The sequence below is a fragment of the Condylura cristata genome, unplaced genomic scaffold, assembly GCF_000260355.1.
Source record: "Condylura cristata isolate star-nosed mole 26May11 unplaced genomic scaffold, ConCri1.0 scaffold00017, whole genome shotgun sequence".
NCBI classification, from domain to species: Eukaryota; Metazoa; Chordata; class Mammalia; order Eulipotyphla; family Talpidae; genus Condylura; species Condylura cristata.
The window spans coordinates 16,857,974-16,883,103 of record NW_004567118.1 but is presented as its reverse complement, the minus strand read 5'-3'; the positions used below and the strand labels follow the sequence as shown (position 1 = coordinate 16,883,103).

Sequence of the window (25,130 nt, the reverse complement as noted above, 5' to 3'; positions counted from 1 at the left end):
TGTGCGTGTAAAAGGGGCTCCTTGGTGACCAATGGAGGGTGAGGGTACCAGGTATGAGGAAAAAAGGGGACATATTTGGATAAGTGTCTCAAATCATCATCATCCCTGTCCACTTGTTGAGCACTTACTAGCTGCAGCCCCCATGCAAAGCTTTCAATGACTCATCTCCGCAAATCATCACAATATTAAGAAGTAGAGTAGGCATAGCAGGACAGCCGAGGCCCCTGAGGCTTGGAGACAGTGAATATTGTAACTTAGCTAAATCGTGGGTGAGACCTGAACACTAGCTGTTCTCTCTGATTCCAAAACCCATGCTGATGACCATTCTGCTCAGCTGCCCATGTGTGTCTGTTGATAATAGAAGAGCCTAGTCTCCTGGTTCTAGCCTCAGCTCCATTTCTGTCATCCTGAACAACTGCAGGTCTAGAGTCCTGTACTCCTGTGCAGAACAGCTGGGCTGCTTCACATCTGGCAATTGAGGGGAGAGACAGTGGTTGGGTGGAGAATTCGTATCCTGATACCAGTTTTGAAGTCAGGACTAAGCTCACGCCTTGGGGGATACCAGGGTGGCAGGAGCAGGTACTGTACGCCTATGCGCCCAGAGTTAGAATCCTCCTTTCTGATCACCAACCTATTCAGGCATGCAGTGGGCCTGTCACATTGCTCCTCAGGACACGTAAAACATACATGGAGTGGTGGATATTTAGCTTCTACTATCTTAAGATATATGGCCATGGCTAGGTCACTTCCCCTCTCTGGACCTCAAACCCTCCATTTGAAATGCAATCAAAGGGATTGGATTCTATCAAATTGCTTCTAGCTCTCTGATTCCTGCCTTGGCTCAGGTAAGGAGAATAGGCATCACCCAGCTATTCCCAAGGGTCTTGGAGGCACATGTCAAGTTCTACACACAAATTACCAGGTATGTGTTTGACTCTTCAGAGAACAGAATCTGGGCCTTCTGTTTGTCTTGTCCGAAATCTGTCCCCACTGATCCCTCTCACCCTTCCTTCTCCCCCTCCCCACCCCTAGACAACTCAGTGGTTGGAGATCCTCCAGAGGCTTTGCTTGCATGACCTACTGTCAGTCCAACACCGAGGCCTGGTCATTGCCTACAACCTGCTGCAGGCTGATGCTGAGCTGGCCAAAAAGCTGGTGGAGAGTGAACTGCTGGAGATCCTGACGGTGGTGGGCAAACAGGAGCCAGATGAGAAGCGGGCAGCAGTGGTTCAGACAGCCCGGGAATGTCTCATCAAGTGCATGGATTATGGCTTCATTAAACCTGTGTCTTAGGGACTCTCAGGATGCTGGGGATGGTCCTGGGCTGTGCAGAGTCCTGAGCTGTGGGTTCTGGCCATGTTAGTTAAGGCTCAGAGCAGTGACAATGATGTCTCCAAGTAAACAACTTGATAGTTCCCTGAGTTGTAAATCCATTTGCCCTAGACGTTTGCATGTTTCATTGGCTCTCTTGTTCCCTGTTTCCCTTTATCTGTCATATTCCAGAAATCTCTAGAATAATTTTTATCTATGATTTTGAAGACAGGTTGGATAATTCTTTCTGTACCCATTCCAAAGGCCAGCATGATGGGCTGAAGTTCTGTATTTTAGAAAATGGATTGTGTGGTAAGGTGGGACCTAATAGGTGTGTGAATATAAAGGCTATTGGTGTTGTATCTGGATGTGATGGTTTTCATACCCTCTTTCCCACACTGTTTGGACAAGGCTGCCCAGAACTGCATGTTTCGGCTCTCCCAACCCTATGCCTTGTCCCATATCTGTGATGGAAATAAAATTTATGTTCAATGGTATGATATGATTTTTGCAATCTGAATGGAAAGTCTTCAAATTAAGATGGACATAATGAATATAAGGTCAACTCAAAGTAATTTTTTAAAAGATTTATTTATTTATGCATACGGAACTAGGATACAGGTCAGAGGTGCAGGGACGGTGAGAGGCTTCACCAGAGACAGAGTGGGGAGCAGAACAGGCAGATCCACAAAGGACACTGAGTGGTAAACGAGACGAGAGAGGTCTGTGGCTGCGGCTCACTTGCAGTGCTGAGCTTTAACCCTCTGTGCCACCAGGGAGGGCCAACTCAAAGTAATTTAAGCCCCCCTCAACACACACACACCCCCCTAAGAATTTATTAGTTCACATATCTTGGCTCTCAGAGGAAGGTCTGACATTGTTAGACCAAGGTTCAAATGTCACCAGTATTATTTTCCTGTGGGTGTCCTTATCTCTCTTATATCCCTCCTCCATATCTTAGTTTTGACTTCCTCTACGTTGGCCATATTTTCTGGAAGGCTCTCTCCATTTAGTGAGAAAAACAGTGATTAGAAGCTTCATTCTTACATAAGTGCTATAACTCATAATTATTGCAGAAAAGATAACTAAGCAAAATTCCATTTCTCATTAGAATTAAGGAAAAATTATTATTTCATAGATACAATGAAAACATTTGATAAAAAATTTAATAATTCATGATAAAAATTTTCAGTAAATTAAGAATAGGAGACTTCCTTAATCCAATAAGGATTATCTATATAAAGTCTAAGACCAGTATCATATTTAATGATCTCCTGAGATTAAGAATGAGCCAACAATACTTGTTATTATCAATTCTATTTGACTTTGTACTGGAGGTTCTAGTTAGTGCAGTAAAACAAGAACAGATACTGCAAAGCATAATGATTGAAAATCAACAAATGAAACCTTCAAATGAGACACACAACAGGATTTTACAATCTGAAAAAAAATTACAGATAAACTCTTAGAAGTAATAAGTGAATTTAGATACCATTTATAAGAATCAATTGTATTTCTATATAACCGTAACAATCAGGAAATTAAAGTTTAATTGTTAAAATTTAAAAGATTATGCCACTTATAATATTAAAAAACAATAAAATGCCTTGGAATAAATGAGATGAAAATGCTGAAGGACTTTTCATAGGAAACTATACAATATGATTGAGAGAAATAAAACCAACATAAGTGAGAATTCGTCCTATGTTCATGGGCTGGATCACTCACTGTAGACATCTAAATTCTCCCCAAACTGACTTATTGAGTCCATGAAATGACAAGCTTTGAGTTTTGGGGGGGACAGAGATGAATTGTTTCTAAAATGTGCATGAAAATGCAGATTCAAGGATAGTAATGTCTGTCTTGAAGAAAAATAAAATTGGAGCAAAGTAGGCAATTCATAGTGTCAACCTCACTAATTATCAGGAAAAATGTCAAAATTACTGAGACACCCTATAGATCCATAAGAATGGTTCATATTAAAAACACCGATAGAACCAGTGTGGTTGACAGTGTGTAGTAACTAGCCAGAACTCTGATGCACAGCAGGCTGGAATGTAAATTGTTCCTGAAGGAAAGCAGTTTGGCTTAGCAGTTTAGCTTAGTTAGCAATTCTGGGCCTCAGGCTGATAAGGAAGCTCCCGCGACCTTGACTAGGGTCTGGCTGTCTCCATCCTCGTACATGGGCACAGACCCCAAAACCCCAGCTTACAGGTTCTTTTGTAAATAATTTTTGATACTTCCCACCCGCCTAGCTGGGGCCTGGCCAATGGGTGCAGGCCACGGTAGCCCCCTTTGTTACGGTATATAAGCTTGATGCTGAAAATAAAGACACCAGGACTTTTCCTGGTGAACGACTCACGGTGTCCGTCCTTTTTCCTTTCAGTTCCCATCACTTAGGAAAATGTATTTGGCAGTATTCCCTTAAAGTGTTTGGCAGCCACTAAAATGGAATCTCTGCCTAGCAGTAACTTCTAGGTACACAGTCAAAAGAACTATGTACTTATGCACATCTATAAACACGTAGAACAATCAAAGGCAACATTTTTCATCATAACTCCCAAGTGGAAATAACTGCAAAGTTCATATAAAAAGGATAACTGTTACCTACTTATTGAGCAGAAAATGATATACCATTGTATGTGAACAAACTACTGCTACATGCAACAATGTGGAACCAGCTTACAAACAATTCAGTGAATTCATCACATATTTAGTGAAAGAAGTTAGACCTACAGAATATCCCTCTAGAATATCTACTGAGTGAATGGTTGCTGGCTGCATTTATATAGCATCAAAACCCATCTATGACATTAACTGTCAGGATACTATTTACTTACAGTAAATAGTGAAGTAGTGTGCAATGAAGGCAATGAGAATGAATTTTTCAATTTGGGTATTTTCACTGTTGTCAAGCTCATGATCAGTGCATTTTTCTGTGTAGTGCTGTTTCATTTTGAAAGACAATTTAAAAAGTGTGAAAATGACATACAATACTGGATAGAAAGTCTCTGGTACTTAAATAATAGCCAATATTAATTAGTTCGCTTCCTTTAATCTGCTTGATATTCCCTGTTCCTTAGAGCAGCAGTGATGTGACACCAGGATGAGTTCCCCATTCACAGATCTGTACCTGATGGTCACAGGGCATGGGGGACATCAGCATATTTACTTTGCTGAAAAGGGTACTGGCAGTGGCAAAATGGAGAAACATCCGTCCCCTGAGATTCCAAGGCACAGTGGCAGAGGGTGCCCTGTGAGAGTAACAGTCAGAGTAGAGATTGGACTAAAGCCAACCAGGAGCTCTACTTGCCACCACTCCCCAGAGATGGGCTCATTAGTCAGCTGCCCAGCACCTGTGGGTCCAGTCCTTCCCCTTCTTGGGCCTGTAGACTCCCAACTCGTGTTTCTTCTTCCTTCCTCCTCTCCCTCCTCCCTTCTCTTTCTCCTCCTCGACACAGACCTTTAGCTTAGTCACAACTGATTTTTTGTTGTCTCACTGATCTAACAGAACCCTTGGGGCCCCTCTTAGACAACCCCACCCAGGGGTGCTGGACCTGGCTGGGGTGTTTCAAGCTAGTGAAAGAGAATCAAAAGGCTGAAGAAGATAATAAGTAGGGGCCCCAGTGCCCACCCAAGAAGCAGCTCTACTTCCTTTCCACTGTTTTCCTTCACCAGCGTCTTAGGAGTTATATTACTTTTACTCCATATTTCATCATATCCCCAAACAGATTATCCTTAAAATACCTAAACAAAGGTTAGAGTGATTTCTACTAACTGGGGGATTTTCAAGAACAAATCTTCTTAGAGAAGATTTGTCTCAAAGAGAAAGCTGTCAGCATTCTGCTATTAAGTATAAAATTTGGTGGGAATTTTGAAAGCAACAAATCAAAATAAAACCTATTTTGCCTAGCAAGTGAACAAAATATTGAGGTAGAAGACAGGAGAGAGATTTATGGAAATAGAAAATGAACAAGTCACACCTTTATACAAAACTACTTGCTCTGAGATCCTCTTCTTTAGACAGCTTAAGAAACTTAATATAAAAATCTTAAAAATTCTTCCTACCCTAAAAAAAAGCTGAAATTAAAAAAATCTTCCTATTCTATTATTGCCTTCTTTTCCAATGTTTCTAGTGCTTTTCTTTGTACTTTTAACTATACTTAATTTTCTATAAGTAGAGCTATCAATTTGAAATGGTAATCTTTTTGTTAGATATGCCCTATACGGTCATATACAAACTTTCCACCTTGTTGTCTTCTTGTTTTCCCCATTAGGCCTGCAATTTCTGCTTTGTCTCAGTCATTTGGACAGCCTTACCTTAACTTAGTTTTCAACTTTAGATCTTTAGCCAGTCTTCACTGATGACTTTCTGCCAAAACCCCTACAATCACTTATGGGTTGGATGAAGCTCAGACTCTAATAAGTTTGTCAGAAAGGTTTCAAGGGCATGATCTTCCCTGAGTTCTTAATTATATAAAATGCAAAAAAACGCTTGTCTCTATTTTCCATTCCCAGGGGACTGAGTGACTGCGTAGAAAAGGTCACAAGCCATGGCTTGCACTTTCTCAGCAGGGTCACTGTTTACTGCATGAAACATTCTTCTGAGAAGCCATTGCCAACCTGACCCTCTTTTAGTGTTTGTTGTTTTTTTTTTTTAAGATTTATTTACTTATGCATACAAGAACTGGTGTAGGCCAGAGGTACAGAGGGGCAGAGTGAGGTGAGAGGATTCACCAGAGACAGAATGAGGAAAAGCACAGGCCGCTCTACTGAAATACAGTGCTGAGGAGAGCAGCAGGAGGGAAAGGAAAGGTCTGCCACGCCATGTGGTTCGGCTCCCTGGATGGGATTGAACATGTGCTGCAGATAGCTTCATAGTGCCCAGACTTCACCCTTTGCACCACCAGGGAGGCCCCTATTAATGGCCCAGTTTAACAAAGAGTTCAATTTAACAAACATTAATGAAAAGTAAATTTAAAGGGCCACAGATTTTGAACTCTATATAGAGAAATGTAGTGTAATTATATTTTTTGTTGTCTTTCCAAGTGTAGGCAAAGGACAAAGCCTCAACAAATCTCTTCTGATTTAGCACACACACACAAATAAGTTTTCCATTTAAAAAAATGAGTATCGGCCCTCCCTGGTGGCGCAGTGGGTTAAAGCACAGCACTAAGAAGATAAAGCCACTTCTGTATGAGTTCGAGTCCCTCCTACCCTGGAGGTGACCACATGGTATGGCAGACCTCTCAGGGCCCGCCTGCTGCTCCCCTCAGCAGTGTACTTTGATGATCTGCCTATTCTGTTCCCCACTCTGTCTCTGGTGAAGCCTCTCGCCGCCCCTGAGCCTCTGGCCTGTACTCCAGTTCTGTATGCACAAATAAGTAAATCTTAAAAAAAAAAAGTATCAATAGAAATATATGAATAGCAAGACAAAAGTCGGAGGACAGAGCAACACGTCAGAAGCCAGTTATGCCTTTAAGATTTCATTGCTAGAAAGAGCAGCAGAATATAATACCTTTTAAAAACTGCAGAGACATAAGGAATGCTTTAGCATGGCTTCCTAGTTTGAGATCTTCCCATCATCAGTTAAAAGATACAGATGTTTCTTTGCCCTGGAAGCCAGACAGAGCAGAAGATTGTGGAAAATAGCTTGCTCAATTGGCCTTGGGTTGATCCCAAACACAATGTTTCTTTCCAGACCTGAAAACCTCCGAACACTGTCCAACACAATACAATTGTCTGTGATATGTAAGGCATCCTTGATCTGTACCAACACATGAGCGTCCTCATCCAGCTGATGCCTGCTTCTTCTCATTGCTCTTACAAGCTTTTCCTTATATTCTTCCACTACCTCTGCTTTGTTGAGAAGCACAGCAATATGCCTGGGGGAATAACCATTCTTGAAGAAATGCTGGCACCGCTCTGCGACATAGACCATCATCTTTTCTACGTCCGAGAAGGTCCTGTGCTTAACATTGCCTGAAACATCCTGAGCCCACGTAGCTTCACTGAGCATCTCCAGTGATCCACGGGGGATGCTAGGTGGGGGGTTTTTTCTGATCACCTCAATGTTTTGCCATAGGTAATGGGCTATTGGATCCGCATTGCGGACCATTCTGGTGAGCTCTTCTCTTGAGTTCTGATAGGAGAGAGCAGGAAGGCCACTGTAGTGCATGTGAGTGGTCTGGAAGTAGTCCAGAAAGATCCAGAGAATTCCTGGGCAATCCTTTTCTCTCCGAGTGATGGTTTTTGCCTTATTATACCACTCCCCATCTTCAGTACGGAAATTCTGGGCTTCATCAATAATGATGTGCAGAATATCATCAAAGTTATATTTCATGAATGTTTTCCGGGTCACTGCCTGGCAGATATTTTTGTGGCTGTGGAAATTAAAACAACACACAGTTTTTCACAATTTTAAACAGTTTTCTCCAACATATAAAGGAAATTAAAGAGGAAAATTACTCTATCATACTTCTCTGAATATATACTATTGTCATAGATCATTTCCCCGTTAACTCTTAAGAAACAGGATATTTGCATTGAAAAGTGTGCGGTGAATTCACACTGAACCTTATGTGGTGACAATAAGAGGCAAATGTTTACCTGATAAAATCCCTCAGAGGTTGGGTCTCACAAATGTAGAGAATTTTCTTTGTCTCACAGTGAAACACATTTCTGATCTTCTCCATGATCTTCATGGCCATGATGGTCTTCCCCGAACCAGGTAAGCCGTGGACAAACAATTCTTTGGTCTTGTGGAGGTTTTTTGACAAGATCTCATACTGTTGGTGTGTGAGCAGATTTAAGACCTCACAACCGAGCTCATCACTCAAGAATGACGTAAAGCCAAGCAAGACAATCACGAGGGACTGCAGCAAGGCTTCCATTTGCTGGGTGTCTGCCAGTTTATAGGACTCAGGGTAGTCAATGGAAGAACTTGAGTCTCCCAAGTGCTCTGCATTGCCCTCAGGATCCAGGTGGAAGACTTCGGATTTGATGCACAGCTTCCCGAGGTAGCCTCCCAAGTTTACCAGCTTCTGCTTCAAAGTAAAGGCAGTGTCTGTGCATTTCTTTGTTACCTTCTCCCGCAAAATGGTGTAGAGAATTGGGGGGCTGTTTGGTGCTATCAACAGAGCATCACAAATGACTCCCTCCTTCTCTTGCAAGTTCAAGTCCACAGCCCAGCTTCTAGAAAGGATCAAAATTCCCCAGGAGAAACGTTGCACTTGTCTATTTATTAATTTTTCTAGTCCTTCATGCTCTAAGCACAACTCCTTCCAGAGGGATTCGGGAGTATATTGCAGATGTCCTGATGACACTAGGCATGGAAAAAATAAAATGCATTTCAAAAATATTGTTTGCATTATTTTGTATAAATCAGATATTACATTTAAGAGGGAGGCCCTCCAAATAACTGGAGAACTTAAGGGAAGTTCCTTCTAATTCATGTCCCTTTAACCCGTACCCTGAAAATCAGGTGACATGAATGAAGTCACCCTTTTATATATCTCATGGAGAAGCAGAGGATGCCAACCAAAATGGAATTTATTGAGAAAGTAAACACATGTATTCAATTACTCTTGCAGCTTATAATTTAAAAACTGTCTGATAAGCTAATAAGAAAAAAGAGCATGCATGTATCCCACTCCCATCCCTGGAAATTGAACGCTTGTAAAATCTTAGTGGGGGACTGAGAGCTGCATGTTTATCTACTGTTGATAGTATTTCTGATAATCAGCCAGATTTAGCAACTTCTGAGCTAGAAGGCATCTAGTAAGGCTTCCTTAAGAGGTTTATGGCCTTTTCTCTCTTTATACCTGGATTCACAAAACAATCTTACATGGATCTTTTTTTTCTTTTCTTGTTTAATTGTCCTAACAAACCTATAAGGTCAGCATTATTACTGATCCCCATTTTAAGGGTAAGGAAACCTGGCACAAAGAAATTATATCACTTGCCCCAGAACAACAGCCAGTGAGCAAATACTCTGGTTCCAGAATCTCTATTATATTCCCCTTTTCCCTCCCTCCATCATCCGTTATACCTCTTTGACCCCCTTCTCCTTTCCCCTCCCTTCTTCATAACCTCAGAAAACTCACATCATTGTTTAGTGTCCACTAGTTTTAGTAAATACTTTGGCTTTGTCAAATGCCACTGTGTAAATGTCCAATATTTGTAATTCTCAATCTGACTTCATTTATTACACATAATCCCCTCAAACTCCTGTTTTGGTGTAAATGGTAACATTATGTCTTTGTGGCTGAATAGTATTCCACTATATGGATAGACCATATTTTCTTAATCCCACCCTTTTTGATGCTGCAATATAATTTTTTTTTTCAGGAGATGCCCAGGAGTGGAATTGCTGGATTGTAATTTTCCATCTCTCTTTTTTAGGGTTAATTAGCTAACTTTCCAAAATGGCCACCCCAGTTTACATTTCCAATAAGTATGTACAAAGGTTTCTCTTTTTCCACATATTTGCTTTTAACCAAATGTGTTAAATTCTCTCTATTAATGTAAAGATTGGTTAGTACCTGGAAATAAACATTGTTGGAGATCCTTTTTATGTTCAAGACCTTTCTTCGAAAACACTGGTCTACATTTTGGAGGGCTGGCGGATATACTCAGTTGACATTCAAAAGCTTCAAGCAACTCTGAAAGAAAGAAAACTCATATGATTTCATTCCTCTCCACTGAAAATTCTGTGAAAGACAGCATAAGTTGGTGTCTATGTTCCATTTATTTGTTTATTTTTTTTAAAAAGATTTATTTATTTATGTACACAGAACTGGGGTACAGGCTAGAGGTGCAGGGGGTGGTGAGAGGATTCACCAGAGACAGAGTGGGGAACAGCACAGGCAGGTGAAGTCCACTACTGAGGAGAGCAGCGGGCAGGTCAGGAGAGGTGTGCTGCGCCATGTGGGTCAGCTCTCTGGCTGGGGATTAAACTCATGCTGACTCAGCTGAGGCTAGTAGCTTCTGTAGTGCTGCACTTTAACTTGTTGCACCACCAGGAGAATTTATGTTCCATTTAACATAACATAATCTCTTGGCATACAGGCAGATTCTTCACTTTCTCTTAATTCTATGTCAATTTTCCCAAAGATTCACCACAAAAAGAGCCCTCCTGAATCTTGAATGATTTCTCCCTTAAATACAATGCTCCCTCTACTAGGTTTGAATAACTATTTGCTTGAATTGCAATGGACTGAAAACACTCTCTTTTGAAATGTCATCACCATGTGCACATGCACCTCAACTAATTTCAGCCAAACAAACCCCTCACCCAACAATGACTCCTACCTCCCAAGAGCTGACCTCAGGCTAAACTAAGGTAGAAGGTACTCATTATTATGAGTTTCCAGCAAATTCCAACAAGAAGATCTAAAATAATGTACAGTCAACTGAAAAATATATTTCCAAACTATGATTTCTTTCCTTTTTCAGTGGGAAGTTACCACTCACAAAATATCTGATTTTGACTTATCCTCACTCAATAAAAGCTCTGCATATGTGCAAGACATAGAGATTTAGTAAAAGCAAATTTTAATGTGTGTAAGGAGTTCAAAATTATAGAGAATGAAGAAGGACATAGAAAAGCTATAGGAAGAGAAAAAAACTCTCTTACTTGGGTCTGTGTCCACCATCTTGTCCACCCAGTCCTTTACTGTTAGCTTACAGACTCTCTTATCCTTCACCACCCAAGAACTGGGAGTGTCGGAGAACACCACACAGCAGGATGGCTTCACTTTGATCATACAGAGATAGCCGTAGAGACTTTCTTGCTGAAACACTTTCGCAAATCTGATCTCAAAATAATGATCAATCCGATGTTGTGAAGAGCAAAAATGGAAAACGGGCAGCTTGGAAATGGCTACTTCTATTTCACCTATCAAAGACTCACAGTCAACATTTTCCTTAGCACATCCCAGGACTTTCCTAGTATTATTTTCCACTCCAATAAAAAGATAACCTCCCCTGGTGTTTGCAAATGCAGGGACATACTCTGGAATTCTCTTTTTCAGGTATTCTGCGATGCTTTTTGTAGAGAATTGTTTAAATTCTACTAATTCGGACTCAGGAAAAGGCAGGACATAACCATATTTAAAACGGTCTATTTGGAAAACTTGACTAGCAGGATGTTGTTCAAAAATCAAATGTTCAGTGCTGGGAGAGTTTTCATTAATTGGACTACGTTTTACATCCTTTTTCTTGGTTAGGAGGCTTAATGCTTCTCTTGAATTCAAGCAACACACAGAGGTGCCAGATCGTCTGTATAATGAAGAACTCAGGCTGCAAATACGGGGCTTAACCAAATGGTCTGTGGTGCAAATATCATTGCTCCAAGATTTAACAAAAATGTAAAACCTTGTCCCTTTTTGCACTGTCTCAAAAAAATCATGCAAATCTGTAGACTGAATAAGTTCTCTCAAAGCCTGTTCTAAATCCAGTCCCATCTCCATGGAACGTTCTTCTTTTTTTGCCATTTCCACCAGAATCACTCCTCCGCCTGAGTTTAATAAAGCACACGCAGCTTGTATGACTTTCTCCTTCTCTTGCACTCTCTGATTTTTCTGTAGGTCATTTCTGTTTTCTTCACCAAGAGTTACTGCTCCCACATTGATGACCAAGTCTGGGTAAGATGGGTCCACCTCCAGAGGACAATGATTTTTATTCATTCTGATCTTGCAGCTGAAAACTATTAAAATGTTTGCATTATTTCAACTAAGAAATATACTACCCTTGCTTACAAGTCATTCATCCACTCATTAGAAAATACGTAATTTGTGTCTAGAATATGTGCTAGGGGATAAGCAATAGTCCCATCTCTTTAGGGGCTTTCTGGCAAGAGAGGGGACTAATTTAATGAGCAATTACAAACATGTGTGATGTGGGTTATCATAATAGAATTATAATAAAGGGATACCGGAAATCATCTGGAAAGCAGAGTTCAGTAAGACTTTCAGGAGGTAAGAGCTAACGGATGCAATGGAATTGTCCAGGGGAAGTCATCTGCAGTGAAGCATTGGGAGCAGGCGGTATCAGATGCAGGTGCATCTATCTACATATGTACCAAGACTATTTCAGTTTAGAACAATGTCCAATGAATATCAACTTTAGGAATTGAGTAAAAGAAGAAAACACTGCAAAGAGGATAAGTATGGAAAAAGGCCAGGAGTTAGGAGAAAAAAATGAGGAAATATGGAATCAAGGAAGGCCAGAGCAAGGCCACCTACTGAGATTTTAAGGTCTGATGTTGCTGAGCTGGTGCAGCTTGGTGCTAACTCACCACCTTCTATCAAATCAGCATGGAAGGATCTACAGGCCCAACCATATGGCAGAAAGAGGCAACAGAGAGTTCCTGGGTTCAAATCCCAGCTCTGCCGAGTCCTTTCTCATAAAGATCCACTATATCCTTGAGGCTTGAAATGGCAAGCCTGACTTGTTAGTAGGTTCAAGTAACTCTGGACAGATGAAGCAGATGTTGATATAGTTGACAGAAGGAAATAGATCCCTAAATGAAGACATTTAGGAGAAATTTGTTAGATAACAATGAAGGCTGGAACATTTACAGCCTGACCTTTTTGACTAATTTAGATCCTTGCACAGGAATTTCTATTTGTAATTCTGTTTTGCATTCTAAAACCAATGAAACATTCTTCCCAAGATATTTGTTACATGTTCCTACAGATGCTTGGGAATTTCAAATTTAAGATTTTTTTCCTTGCCCCATACAAGTTAGTGTCAAAACAATGCATGGGGATAGTTTTTCATTGGTAACTGTTTTCAAAATGGCAACTGTATCCTATGTTTACTGTAGCACTATTCACAATATCTAAGATCTGGAAACTAAATAAATGCCCTCAAAGGATGACTAGATCACAAAGATGTGGTATATATACATAATGGAATACTTCTCAGCAATCAAAAAAGATAAACTCATTCCATTCACAGGATGATGGATGGAGCTGGAAAAGATTATGTCAGAATCCCCAGAAATAAGTCTGAAGGAAAAAGTAAAATATCAGATGGTTTCACTTATAGGAGTAATGTAGGGAGACCAAGCAAAGGGTCAGAGAAAAAAAAAAACATAAAATTAGCAGGCATGTTATACAGCAAGGAAAGGGGAGTAAGAGGGGTTATAACAGGGGAGGGAAGACTATGATGATGATTCGCAGGTGAGGGAGATTTATGGGTATTATACCTAAAGGGAGAAATAACATATTATACAAAAATGAACAATGTAAGAAAATTAAATAAACAAGGCAAATTCTCTGTTTTTTTTAAGATTTATTTATGCATACAGAACTGGGGTACAGGCCAGAGGTGCAGGGGCAGTGAGAGGATTCACCAGAGACAGAGTGGGGAGCAGAACAGGCAGATGGATGAAGTACACTGCTGAGGGGAGCGAGCGGGTCAGGAGAGGTCTGCCGGGCCATGTAGTGACCTCCGGAGCAGTGTTTGAACTCATGCTGAAGTGGCTTTAGCTTCTTAGTTCTGTGCTTTACCCCGCTGCGCCACCAACGAGGGCCCAGTTTATTTTTTTTTAAAGATTTATTTATTATGTACACAAGAGCAGGGGTACAGATCCAAGGTGCAGGGGGTGAGAGGACTCATCAGATACAGAGTGGGGAGCAGAACAGGCAAAATCAACAGAAATACACTGCTGAGAGAAAAATAGGAGAGGTCTTTTGCACCACATGCGTAGCTTGCTGTAGTGGCTGTGGCTTCATAGTGCTTCAATTTAACCCTTTGCACCACCAGCGAGGCCCAAATTCTCTGGGTTTAAATCCCAGCTCTATTACCTATAGATGGTGTAATTAATTATACTTACTTGATTTCTCCTGAGCTAAAGTCAATGATGACAATGAACCTCCTCACAGAGGTGTTGTCAGAAGTAAATAAGGTACTATTTGTATTTCTAGTATATTATGATGGAAGCCTATACTAGAATTTTCTAGATAAACATAAAAAGAAATGCAGGAAATATGGGGTTGGAATGCAGAGGGCCTGGGGGGGAAACAGGTATGTGTGGGTGAGTAATCGGAATAACTGAATGAGAATAACCAGAGAAATTGGAGGCAACATCTCAGACCTCCAACACAGATTTATCTGTGAGATAAAATTGGGACAGTGCAGATCACAACTGGGGCAAAGAGTTGTGGGTGAACTAGTGGGGACTGTCTGGTTTTGGGCAGAAACTGAAAACATGAACTGAGAAAATGAACTGAGATAGAATTGGCCTCTTGGGAAACTAAAATGAAGGCATACTTAATCCTTTTTGCACCTTTCTCTTTTTTTTTGCACCATCTTGTTGGGAGGGAGAGATTTTTCTTACTTTTCCCTTCCTTAAGATATAACCTTTATGATAGTCCATGTTCATGGATTGAAAGAATCAACACTGGTAAAAGGGCCATCTTACTGAAAGCAATGTATAGAATCAGTGCAATCTATATCAAAACCCCAAGTGCATTCTTCATGACATTTATTTGGCACTATAAAAGGTCCCAAATAGCCAAAACATCCTGAGAAAAAGGAACAAAAAATGGAAATATTGGTCCTCCCTGGTATCACAACAGGTTAGGACACAGCACTGCAAATTGGCTGCAGCTGCTTTCGTGCAAGTTCAATCACTGCCACAGAGGTGATCCACATGGCACAGCAGACCTCTCCTGTCTCACCCGCTGCTCCCCTTAGCAGTGTACTTTGTTGATCTGCATGTTCTGTTCCCCACTCTGTCTCTGATGAATCCTCTCACCTCGGCTGCACCTCTGGCCTGTACCCCAGTTCTGCATGCATAAGTAAATAAATCTTTTTTTTTAATGAAGAGATTATACTCCCCAATGTCAACATATACTAAAAGGCAGTAATATTCAAAACAGCATGGCATAGGAATAAAATCAGATTCAGATCAATGAAACAGAACTGAAAGCCCAGAAAAAAATTTATACATATAAGGACAACTAATTTTGACAAGGGAGTTAAGAGCATACAATGGAGCAAGAAAGATCTCTGATAGTCACATGCAAAAGAATATGTCTACTATTAGACACTATTTTACACCATACACAGAAGTTAGCTCAATTTAAATTAAGGGCTTAAATGTAAGACCTGAAAGCATGAGATATGTAGGAAAAAAACTTAGGTGATATGTTTCTTAACACCAGCCTTACAGAGACATGTTTGGGGACTTGCCTCCAATGACAAGGGAAACAAAAACAAATATAAATAAATGGGTCTAAATTAAGCCAGAAAGTTTCTACTCTGGGTAAAAAAAAACTATTATCAAAATAAAAACTATCCTATGAATAAAGGATATTTATATATCATACATCCTTCAAAGGAGGTAATATGCAAAATATATGAAGGCCTCAAATCACTCAACAGCAAAAAGAAAAAGTCAAAGAACCTGATTTAAAGATAAGCAGAAAATCTGAATAGACACTTCTCCAAAGAAGACATATAGAAACTCAACAGGCACATGAAAAGATGTTTACCATCTCTTATTGAATAACAGGAAGTCTCATGGGTGGGTAGCTATCACTACCCACCCATGAGAATCACTGTTATAAAAAAGAAATAGCTGATGTTAGAGAGGATGTGAAGAGAAGGAAAACAGTTTGAAGAAGCCTGAAAAAATTAAAAATAGAAATTTCATATGATCTAGTTGTCCCATTTCTGGGTATTTGCCTTAATATGAAAACACTAATTCAAAGAGATAAATGAACTAGAGGATTTTAGTCCTCTAGAAATCATATGGAAAAGACAAACACTGATTGCACTCATATGTGAAACGAAACTGCCATGGCAACAGAAACTAAAGTAATGAACAAAACAAAACTAAACTTGTGACTATATTCAGGCAATAGCGGTTACTAGATGGGAAGGAAGAAACAGGGCCGGACTAGGGCCCTTGGCAAGAGAGAAACAGGGTTTCTGAGGATCTGAGCAAAGGAGCCCAGACGCTCTGAGCAAAACTGTACGTGACAGATAGAAACTACACTTCGGAGGGGAACATAGTGTAGTTTATAGTGTTGATTTATAACGCTGTGTACCTGAAACATAGATAATATTGTAAACCCATGTTACCTCAATAAAAAAAAGATTAAAAATAGTCCATGGCAATTCTAACTCCGCTTTCTAGCTTCTGAAGGGCAATAATTTACAGTGGCTGGTTACACGACTAATGTAATAACTTGCAGAACTTGTTTTCACACTTGACAATTCCCCCAAGTTCTGGAACCCCATAAAACTGGCCCCGATGATTAGTGTCTTCCTGGCTCCCCTCCTCAGCCCACCACAGTTCCTCAAACTGCTTTCCTTGACCTTCCAAAACCCACCTTTTTGGCGACTAGCCTTTCAATCTGAGCAAGCAAGCTGGGTCTTCCAGGCAGTGCAGTGATGCAAAGGTGTCTGAGTTCCAGGACTTCTAAAGTCACGGCCTCTGGAGGACTGGGCCTGACGAGGGCCCTCCGCAAGAGAGAAACGGGGTTTCTGAGGATCTGAACAAAGGAGCCCAGACGCTCTGAGCAAAGGAACCCAGAAGCTCTCAAGTTCAAAAGCCCGGGCAGCTGTTCCACCACGCGCTGCCTCCCGCGCTTTCTATGAGCGCTTGGCGCCACTTCCCACGACGTGTATCAGCGCGAGCAGTGAACTGACCAATAGAAAAATGCGCAAGCGCCATACTTCCAGATTATTTCCGACATTGTTAATTTTTTTTTTCTGTTTCCTACCCTCCTTCGTCCTTCTGCCCCTCACGCTGTCACCTCTTGTGTAAATTACAGTTTGACCAAAATGAAATTCCTTAAAGGAGTAAAGAGCAGTTCTAGCCCCGGACAGCCGTCGGGCCCCGCGGGCGCCAATGGGTTAAGCAGCTCACTCCCGACCTTTTGCCCGACCTTCCCCAGCCTGCTCGGGAGGGGTGGCGGGGCGGGCTCTGACTCCAGCTGCACCCTGCGTTCTCACCTGAATCGCCCCAGATTCCTCCGCCCTGGGATGGGGTCTTGGAAACAGGGCAAAATACTGAGTCGCAGTTTTGTTCCTAGGGCTGCTTCCGGTCGGGAATGGGTTGGTTGGTTCCGCCTCTGGGCTGGAGTGGGGGTTCTCAGAAAGCCCCCTTCAGCCGTGGGGTTCGGTGGTGGCTGCAGGGTCCGGTGAACCTGTTTTAGAAAAAGAATCTGCTGTCTGATTTGTTCTGCCAGCCACAGCAAACGCCTGTGGCACAGTGCCAGATTTCTGCCGGGTGATTTGAATTTCTGAGCCCTCTGAGTATCCCATCCTTGGCGGGACTCTGCGCTGCTGCTGGCGTGGATCGTACCTGGTCCGCCCGCGCCCCAGCGGGCTTCGACTGCGTTATCTGTTAACTACTGTATAGTTTCCTCCGGTGAGGAGTTGTCTCAGGGCAGGAGAAATAATTAGCACTGGGGTAATCAATGCACAAGAAAATAAAGCATCTTAGGACAGCTCCCCACCCCCTCACACTCCCATCTATGCAGGTGTCTTTTTCTGAATAAATCTGACTCTGAAAAAAAATCTCAGCACCGGCCCTCCCTGGTGGCGCAGCGGGTTAAAGCACTGCACTGAGAAGCTTAAACCACTTCCACATGAGTTCGATTCCCGCCTGCCCCGGAGGAGTCCACTTGGCGTGGCAGACCTCTCCTGACCCGCCCGCTGCTCCCCTCAGCAGTGTACTTCCTTGATCTGCCTGTTCTGCTCCCCGCTCTGTCTCTGGTGAATCCTCTCACCCTCCGAGTCTCTGGCCTGTACTCCAGTTCTGTATGAATAAATAAATAAATCTTAAAAAAAAATCTCAGCACCCACTTCACAGATTATCACTGATAGCTAATAAAACAGAGAAGTGGTCTGGAGTAGTTACAGATATTTACTTGGATAGAAAATACAAGATCAGCCTCATTCTGAGCACTTGGGGTCCTGTGACAATCTGTTACAGGGCACCCCAATGTGAATTGGGTTGCCTGTCTGTGGGTCTTCACCCGTGCGCTTACGATTCAATCGTATTATGGACACACTCAAAAGGTTAAATAATGGATTTATTTATAAGGAGAAAAGTAAAGGAATAACCCAGGGAAAGAAGGAGAGAAACACAGGTTAACTAGGATGTCCTACCAGTTCTGCTGACGTGGACTCCACTGGCACGCTGAAAACCGATTGAGCGCCAAAACGATCAGCTGCGAACCACCAGGTCCCCCCAGAGCCCACATGTCCGGTTTTATCCCAACCTGGCTGCTCAGCTCCGCCCTCACGTCCCTGAGTGCTTCTTGGTACTGATGGGATTTGGAGTTCCAGCATCTGGAGTAGGGGCGGAGTCCATGAAACCTGTACCTGTTACAATTCCCCCCTTTTGATTTTCATACCACCATATCTTTGGTGGCACAGATTTTAGAGTACAGTCAGTCACCAACATTGTCCATGAATGTCCAATATGACAGCCATAAGTGGAAAATAGTCCATTAGTGCATGTGAAAGGAAAAAAGAAAAAACTTCTTGGTGTGTATCAAAATCATAGCAACAGAACAAAACAAAACTTTAAAAGCTGTTTAAAAGGTTCTCTCAACCTTGATCCCAACTTTGTTCAACTTGTTTGCGCAAGTGATTTACAAATACATGTTAGCTTTTAACCATTTTTGTATTTAGGTTTTGGGATAAAAGAAATGAAAGAATTCCTTGGTGATCAGCTGCAAATGAGCTTTCCCTTCTGTTCAGGAAGAGGTGGCACAGCCACATGACTTGACTGCCCTATGGGAAAGATTCCTGTTGACTGTAATGCCCCTGGGCCTAGAAAGGCTGCAGTATTCATTCTTCAGAGAAAGGGCCCTTCCGCAGCAGTGTAGAAAGCACTACCTGGGACATTAGTGTCCAGGCGTCCCAGTGACCCTCATGGGAGACTCTTTCAGTGGCCAAGAGCAGATCTTAAATCTTCTCATGGCAAAAAGAAACAAAAGAAAAGGTAATTCTCTAGTGGATGAAGGTGTTAATTAATGTTATGTTAATCACTTTATAAAAGATAAAATAGATTGAATTGATATCTTGTGCACGATAAATTTACACAGTGTTATGTATCAATTGCATATCAATAAAGCTGGAGAAAAATTGGAAGAATAAACCTCTTGGAGAATGAACCTACAGAAAAATTCCTTTGGCTACTACCAAGTTATTATTAAAGATTTCCTTCTGGCAAGTGGAATTGGAGAGGCAAAAGATGGGGTAGGTAGTAGAAGGAATTGTTATTTTGTACAAATCTGGGTCATGAAATACTTAATAAAATAAGAAAGCAATATTAAACCTGGATTGGGAGCAAATCAATGCATCTCATTCATTTTCTCATTTAATTTTTCTAGTAACTTCTGTAATCTGAGCAGTTAAAATAAAAAGGCCCTCCCTGGTGGCACAGCAGATTAAAGCACACAGCACTAAGAAGCTAAAGCCACTTCAGCATGAGTTTGATTTCCACCTCAGAGGTGACCTATGTGGTGCCGCAGACCTCTTCTGACCTGCCTGCTGCTCCCCTCAGAAGTGTACTTGTCAGTCAGCCTGTTCTGCTCCCCACTCTGTCTCTGGTGAATCTTCTCATCACCCCTGTACCTTTGGCCTATACCACAGTTCTGTATGCATAATTAAATAAATCTTTAAGAAAAAATAAAAGGTCAGTTGTAATGTCTGCAGGGGTGCCCTCCCTGGTGGCACAATGGGTTAGGACGCAGTACTGCAAGCTGGCAGCAGCTGGTCACAGTAGCTTCAGTGTGAGTTGGATCCCCAGCCCAGTAGGTGACCCACATGGTGCCATAGATGTCTCCTGACCCAACCGCTGCTCCCCTCAGCAATGTACATCATTGATCTGCCTGTTCTGCTCCCCACTCTGTCTCTGGTGAAGCCTCTCACTGCCTCTGTGACTCTGGCTTGTACCCCAATTCTGTATGAATAAATAAATCTTTAGGGAAAAAAAAAAAGAAGTGTCTGCAGGATTTGTTCTTTTACTTATTGAGCTGCTAATATTGTTACTATTCTGACTGTTTCCTCTAGTCACTATTTTGATCCATTGTTTTTCTTTATAACACAAGTCACAGCCCCCTGAGATGTGGTTTGGTCTTTTATTTGGCTTATTTGGGGTGCCCATCCTTATAGATTGTGAGAATTGCTACAGTATGAATTTAGCAATGATTTTAACTGTGAGAAAATTTGTCATACCGTAGAGGGAACTGAGTTTGTGATACCATAAGTCAATCTCAATCTTGGATGCTCCTCATAACTTTCAGTATGATTTTTTTAAATACAAAGATTGTAGAGTTCCTTCCCAGGCATGCAGAATAAAACAACGAATCTATGTTTTCTTAAGAGTCCCAGGAAACTGTGTTGTCAACCAGCTTAAGGAACTAGTGGACTTCCATTTCCTATCTTCCATCACACAATATCAATATCTTGGCTCACTTCTCATGGTGGATTGTTATATCAATATTGATTGTTATATCAATATTGTTTGGTAAAACAAATCTAGTTTGTACCAAATCTGGTTCAATATGGTTAGTATTATCACTTCAAAACTTTGCCCTCATGTGACAAACAGGTGTGTAATTAATTACCTGATTGCAGAAAAATATTACAAACAAATTGCCCAGGATATACAACATTTAAAAAAAAATTATACTTGAGGGTCTCCCTGGTGGCAGAGGGGTTAAGTCTCAGCCCTATCAAGCTATGGCCAGCAACTATGGCTGACTTCAACCCAGGCCAGGGAGCTGACCCACATGGCACAGCAGACCTCTCCTGTCTGGCCCACTGATCCCCTCTGCAGTGGATTTCAATAGATCTGCCTGTTTCTGCTCCCCACCCTGTCTCTGGTGAATCCTCTCACCCCTCATATCTCTGGCCTACACCCCAGTTCTTCTATGCATAAATAAATAAAAATAACTCTTTAAACAAATCATACTTGAAAAATGTCGGAAAAACCAGCAAAGAGTCCAGGGGATATCTGAATAGACAAGGTTCATTGAGCAGTTTGTGATATGCTAAATGTGCTAAGCATTTCATTGTACCCCCTTACCCCCAAGAAGAAACTCAGTTTAAGGGAAGTTAAGTAACAATGTTGTTAAAGTAACTTTTCCTAGTCAGTAAGTGACCAGTTTTCCAGGCCCTGACAATTTAGCAGTGGTTTAACAGCTATTGATTGTTCATGTTTTGGTTCTTTGTAGCAAACATCCGAAACAAAACTTTTAAATTTTGTTGTTATGATTTCCATTTTACATAAAAGTGATGTGTTAACCTGCCCAAATCAGAGCTGAATCCCTGAGGCCATATTTGAACTTTATTTCAACTGATTCTGAACCCCACCCAAGTATGTAGGTGCCCCACAATTCAGAAAGATGAAAGTTCTGGCCATTCCTGGGTAGCACTCTGAGTAGTGGGTGGGTTTCTTCCTCTCATCTCAGCACCAGTCCCACCCATTTCAACACTCAGCACAAAGTTTTCCAGATGATCTCTAAGTGACAGCCTCAGTCCTCTGCCCTAGAACTTAGAGGGGATCAAGGAGCTGAGAGTGCAATGACCTACCAAGTGATTGTATCAGGCAAATTTGGAAGATCCTGTTTGGGTGCCTTTGCACAAGCAGAGGGATATTGACTTCCAACCTGAGGTGTGCACTGCAACTGGCAGCCTCAGAAGTGCACAGCCACCTGCTGAAAACAGCTCCTCACAGGGACCTGCTGGGATGCGATGGAAGAAGTTTCTGGACCAACTGTGTTTCTGTTTCTGACTTCCCTAAAATGGCGGCACTGCACCCCTATATCCTCTTTTGCATAGTTTGGAGAAGAGCTTTTGCATGGTTTACTTGCCCTTTGCCCTCTTCTCTCAGGCCTGAGTTTAGGCATGCGGAGCCTGAAGGCCCCGCTGCACTGAGAGGCTCCCTCCCTAGGTTGCAACACGGAGATGTCTGTCGTGTAGCTGGTAGCTTAGGGAGACTGCCCAGTGGGAAGGAGCCTCCAGAACAATCGACCCACACAGGATACAAAATGGAGTGTACGCTATGATTACAATGCTGCTAAATTAGGTCTGCAGTGGACTGACCCTGGAAATGAATAAACAAAAATGAAAACAGCTGTGATGTGCTGGTAAGACTGGAGATGGTTGTTGCTCATTTTCTAGTTTTTAATCTTTTTATCATGTCATATAGAGCTTGCAATGAAAGGTACATACTTGAAGGATTTTGGTGTGAGAAATGTTTTTCTCTAAACATTTCTGCTGTCCATCATTTAGTTTTAGTTTAGATAATGATTTTGCAGAAACACTTTAAACACTAATGTGATAAATATTCCAAACATTTCCTAGTCTCAGTATCAAATCAGTTACTGTCAACGTGGAGATTCATGCCTCAAACACTGATGTACAGGGAGGCAGAAGAGCATAGAGGTTAAAATGGATTTTGGGGTCAGGCAGACGTGGGTCAAAACTTACTCTGTGATTTAGCACAGGTATTGTTTTTTCAGGCTTAGCTTCATCAACTATAAATTAAAATTAATAAGGACCAGGCCTCCCTGGTAGCTCAGGGGTTAAGTCTCAGCACTATCAGGCAGTGGGGGTTGGGGGTGGGGTCTCCACAGGGGGGTGAGCTGACCCACAGGGCATAGCAGACCTCTCCTGTCTCACCGGCTGCTTCCCCTCAGCAGTGTATTTCGGTAGATCCACCTGTTCTTCTCCCCACTCTGTCTCTGGTGAAACCTTTAGTCCCTCCCACATCTTTGGCCTACACCCCAGCTCTTATATGTATAAATAAATAAAATAAGTGTTAAAGAAAACTAATAAGGACCTGAGTCTATGAATAACTTTGCACATGACAGGCTTTCTAGTTAAATGTATTTTTTATTTTGATCTTCATCTTTATCTGAAGCCATAAATAGACATGAACATATCTCAAATTTACTGATGAGAAAACTGAGTCTTAAAGGGGAAACTGATTTGCCTGAGGTCATCCAGTCAATTGAGAATAGAACTAAAATTCAAAGACAGGGTCACTCTGACTCTAGGACACATCCCCTGGATGTGACCACCTACCTTACTTTGCTGGGCTGCTATACATCATTCAAAAGTTGCTGGCAGGGGGCACTCCTAGTGGCACAGGGGTTAAAGTCTTGGCACTATCAAGCTATCACCAGCCATTGCAGTATGAGTTTGATCCCTGGCCAGGTAGCTGACCCACATGGCACAGCAGACCTCTCCTGTCTCACTTGCTGCTTCCCTCAGCAGTGTATTTCTGTCAATCCACCTGTTCTGTTCCCCTTTCTGTCTCTGATGAATTCTCTTACCTCCTGTACCTCTGGCCTGTATCCCAGTTCTTATATGTATAAATAAAATTAAAAAAAAAAACAGTTGCTGGGAGGATAAAAGATAAAATGTATGTAAAACATTTTGTACAATGTCTGACACTTAAATATACATTGGCTACAGTCAAATGTGACAGAGGAGAGAAGATTGCAGCTATAGAGTTGTTTTGAGGCATTATCCATTGATAGACGTGGTTTATTTATTATATCTGGAAGACTTGGAAGGTAGCCCCTGCTTCCCTTACAAGACCCCCTCACACACACACACACACACACACATGCACACACGCACACGCACACACACACACTCATCCCTGCCACATGCCTCTTCCAACCTGTGTATTTTGGCAACGAAGAAAACCTTCCCTGACTAATGCAGGGTTAATTTGGACTTTAAATGCAAATGGCTTGAGATAAATCTGAAGTAGTAAACAATATTAAGAGAAAGGGGCTATATCCTAATTCCTCATTCTTCATTTCCATTTAGTTGATAATGAAAGAAGAAACAAACAAAAAAAATTGAAAATGACCTCTCTTATTTGAAAATCGCGTTGCCTCTGTCAAGAAGAAACACTAAATGTGGCTTAAGTTTCCTTCTTCCCCTGTGGGTAAGGAAGGTTCAGAGTAAAAACAATCTCTGGAACTCTCTAAATATCCATGTCATTTGATAAACAGCCAGTAGCCAGGAATGTGTAGGGAAGGCATGAAGGTTCCGCTATCACCCAAACTCCCTGCTAATTCTCAGATGTGTGTTATAAATTCATAACAAATCATGGGTCCTCCCTGGTGGCACAATAGGTTTAAGCACAGCACTGCGAAGCAATCTGCAGCCAATGCAGCACGAATTCGATCCCCAGCCAGGGAGCTGACCCACATGGTGCAGCAGACCTCTCCTGTCTCGCCCACTGCTCCCCTATGCAGTGTTTTTCTGTCAATCCACCTGTTCTGTTCCCCACTCTGTCTCTGGTGAACCCTCTCACCCCCCACACATCTGGCCTATACCCCAGTGCTGTATGCATAAATACATAAATCTTATTTTTTAAATAACAAATCATAATGAAAGCTATGAAGGATGTGCATAGCCCCATTATAGACTACTTTCCAAGCCAGCAGCAGAGGGCAAGCGGTTTCTAGTTTAGATGGATGTGTTAACTTGTAGAGAATGAATGTAACAAAAAATTGTGTGTTGGGGGAGCTAGGGAAAGCTTAGTGATCAACCTGGAAAGTTTTGAAACTAGGAGAAAAAAATTTTTTTCTTCTGAGTCAGAGAATATGGAACTAGACACCCTTACGATTCTACCTTTTCTTTCTCTTGCAAACCTGACCTGTCTAGTCCCTGGGGTGGAAATATCCCCTAATCTTGAGATGATTTCAATAGTCTAACATAGCCTGAAGACTTGATACATTTGAATCAGATTACCAAATCTCCTGGCTGAAAAGCTATGTTTATGTAACTTGGCGTCCTGTGTTACTATTGAA

At 41.7% G+C, this 25,130-nt stretch overlaps 2 protein-coding genes across 4 annotated transcripts in view; one reads left to right on the top strand and one right to left on the bottom strand.

The window, feature by feature from the left end:
- Positions 1-1,888, top strand: part of UNC45B (unc-45 homolog B (C. elegans)) — a 32,983-nt gene extending 31,095 nt beyond the window's left edge. For 2 of the 3 annotated variants that reach the window (XM_004684479.1, XM_004684480.2), the window contains one exon: positions 1,033-1,888. In XM_004684479.1, the coding sequence (XP_004684536.1) occupies positions 1,033-1,293 (261 nt within the window). In that variant the 3' untranslated portion in view covers positions 1,294-1,888. The remainder of the gene's footprint in view (positions 1-1,032) is intronic. The other variant, XM_004684478.2, reaches the window with a different exon arrangement.
- Positions 1,889-6,874: 4,986 nt separating this feature from the next.
- On the bottom strand, positions 6,875-11,999 carry LOC101621099 (schlafen family member 13). Its single transcript, XM_004685032.1, has 4 exons — positions 10,949-11,999; positions 9,855-9,974; positions 7,921-8,635; positions 6,875-7,694 (listed from the first exon to the last, which is right to left on the bottom strand). The coding sequence occupies exons 1-4, from the start codon at positions 11,997-11,999 to the stop codon at positions 6,875-6,877; spliced, it is 2,706 nt and encodes a 901-aa protein (XP_004685089.1).
- Positions 12,000-25,130: the final 13,131 nt, after the last annotated feature.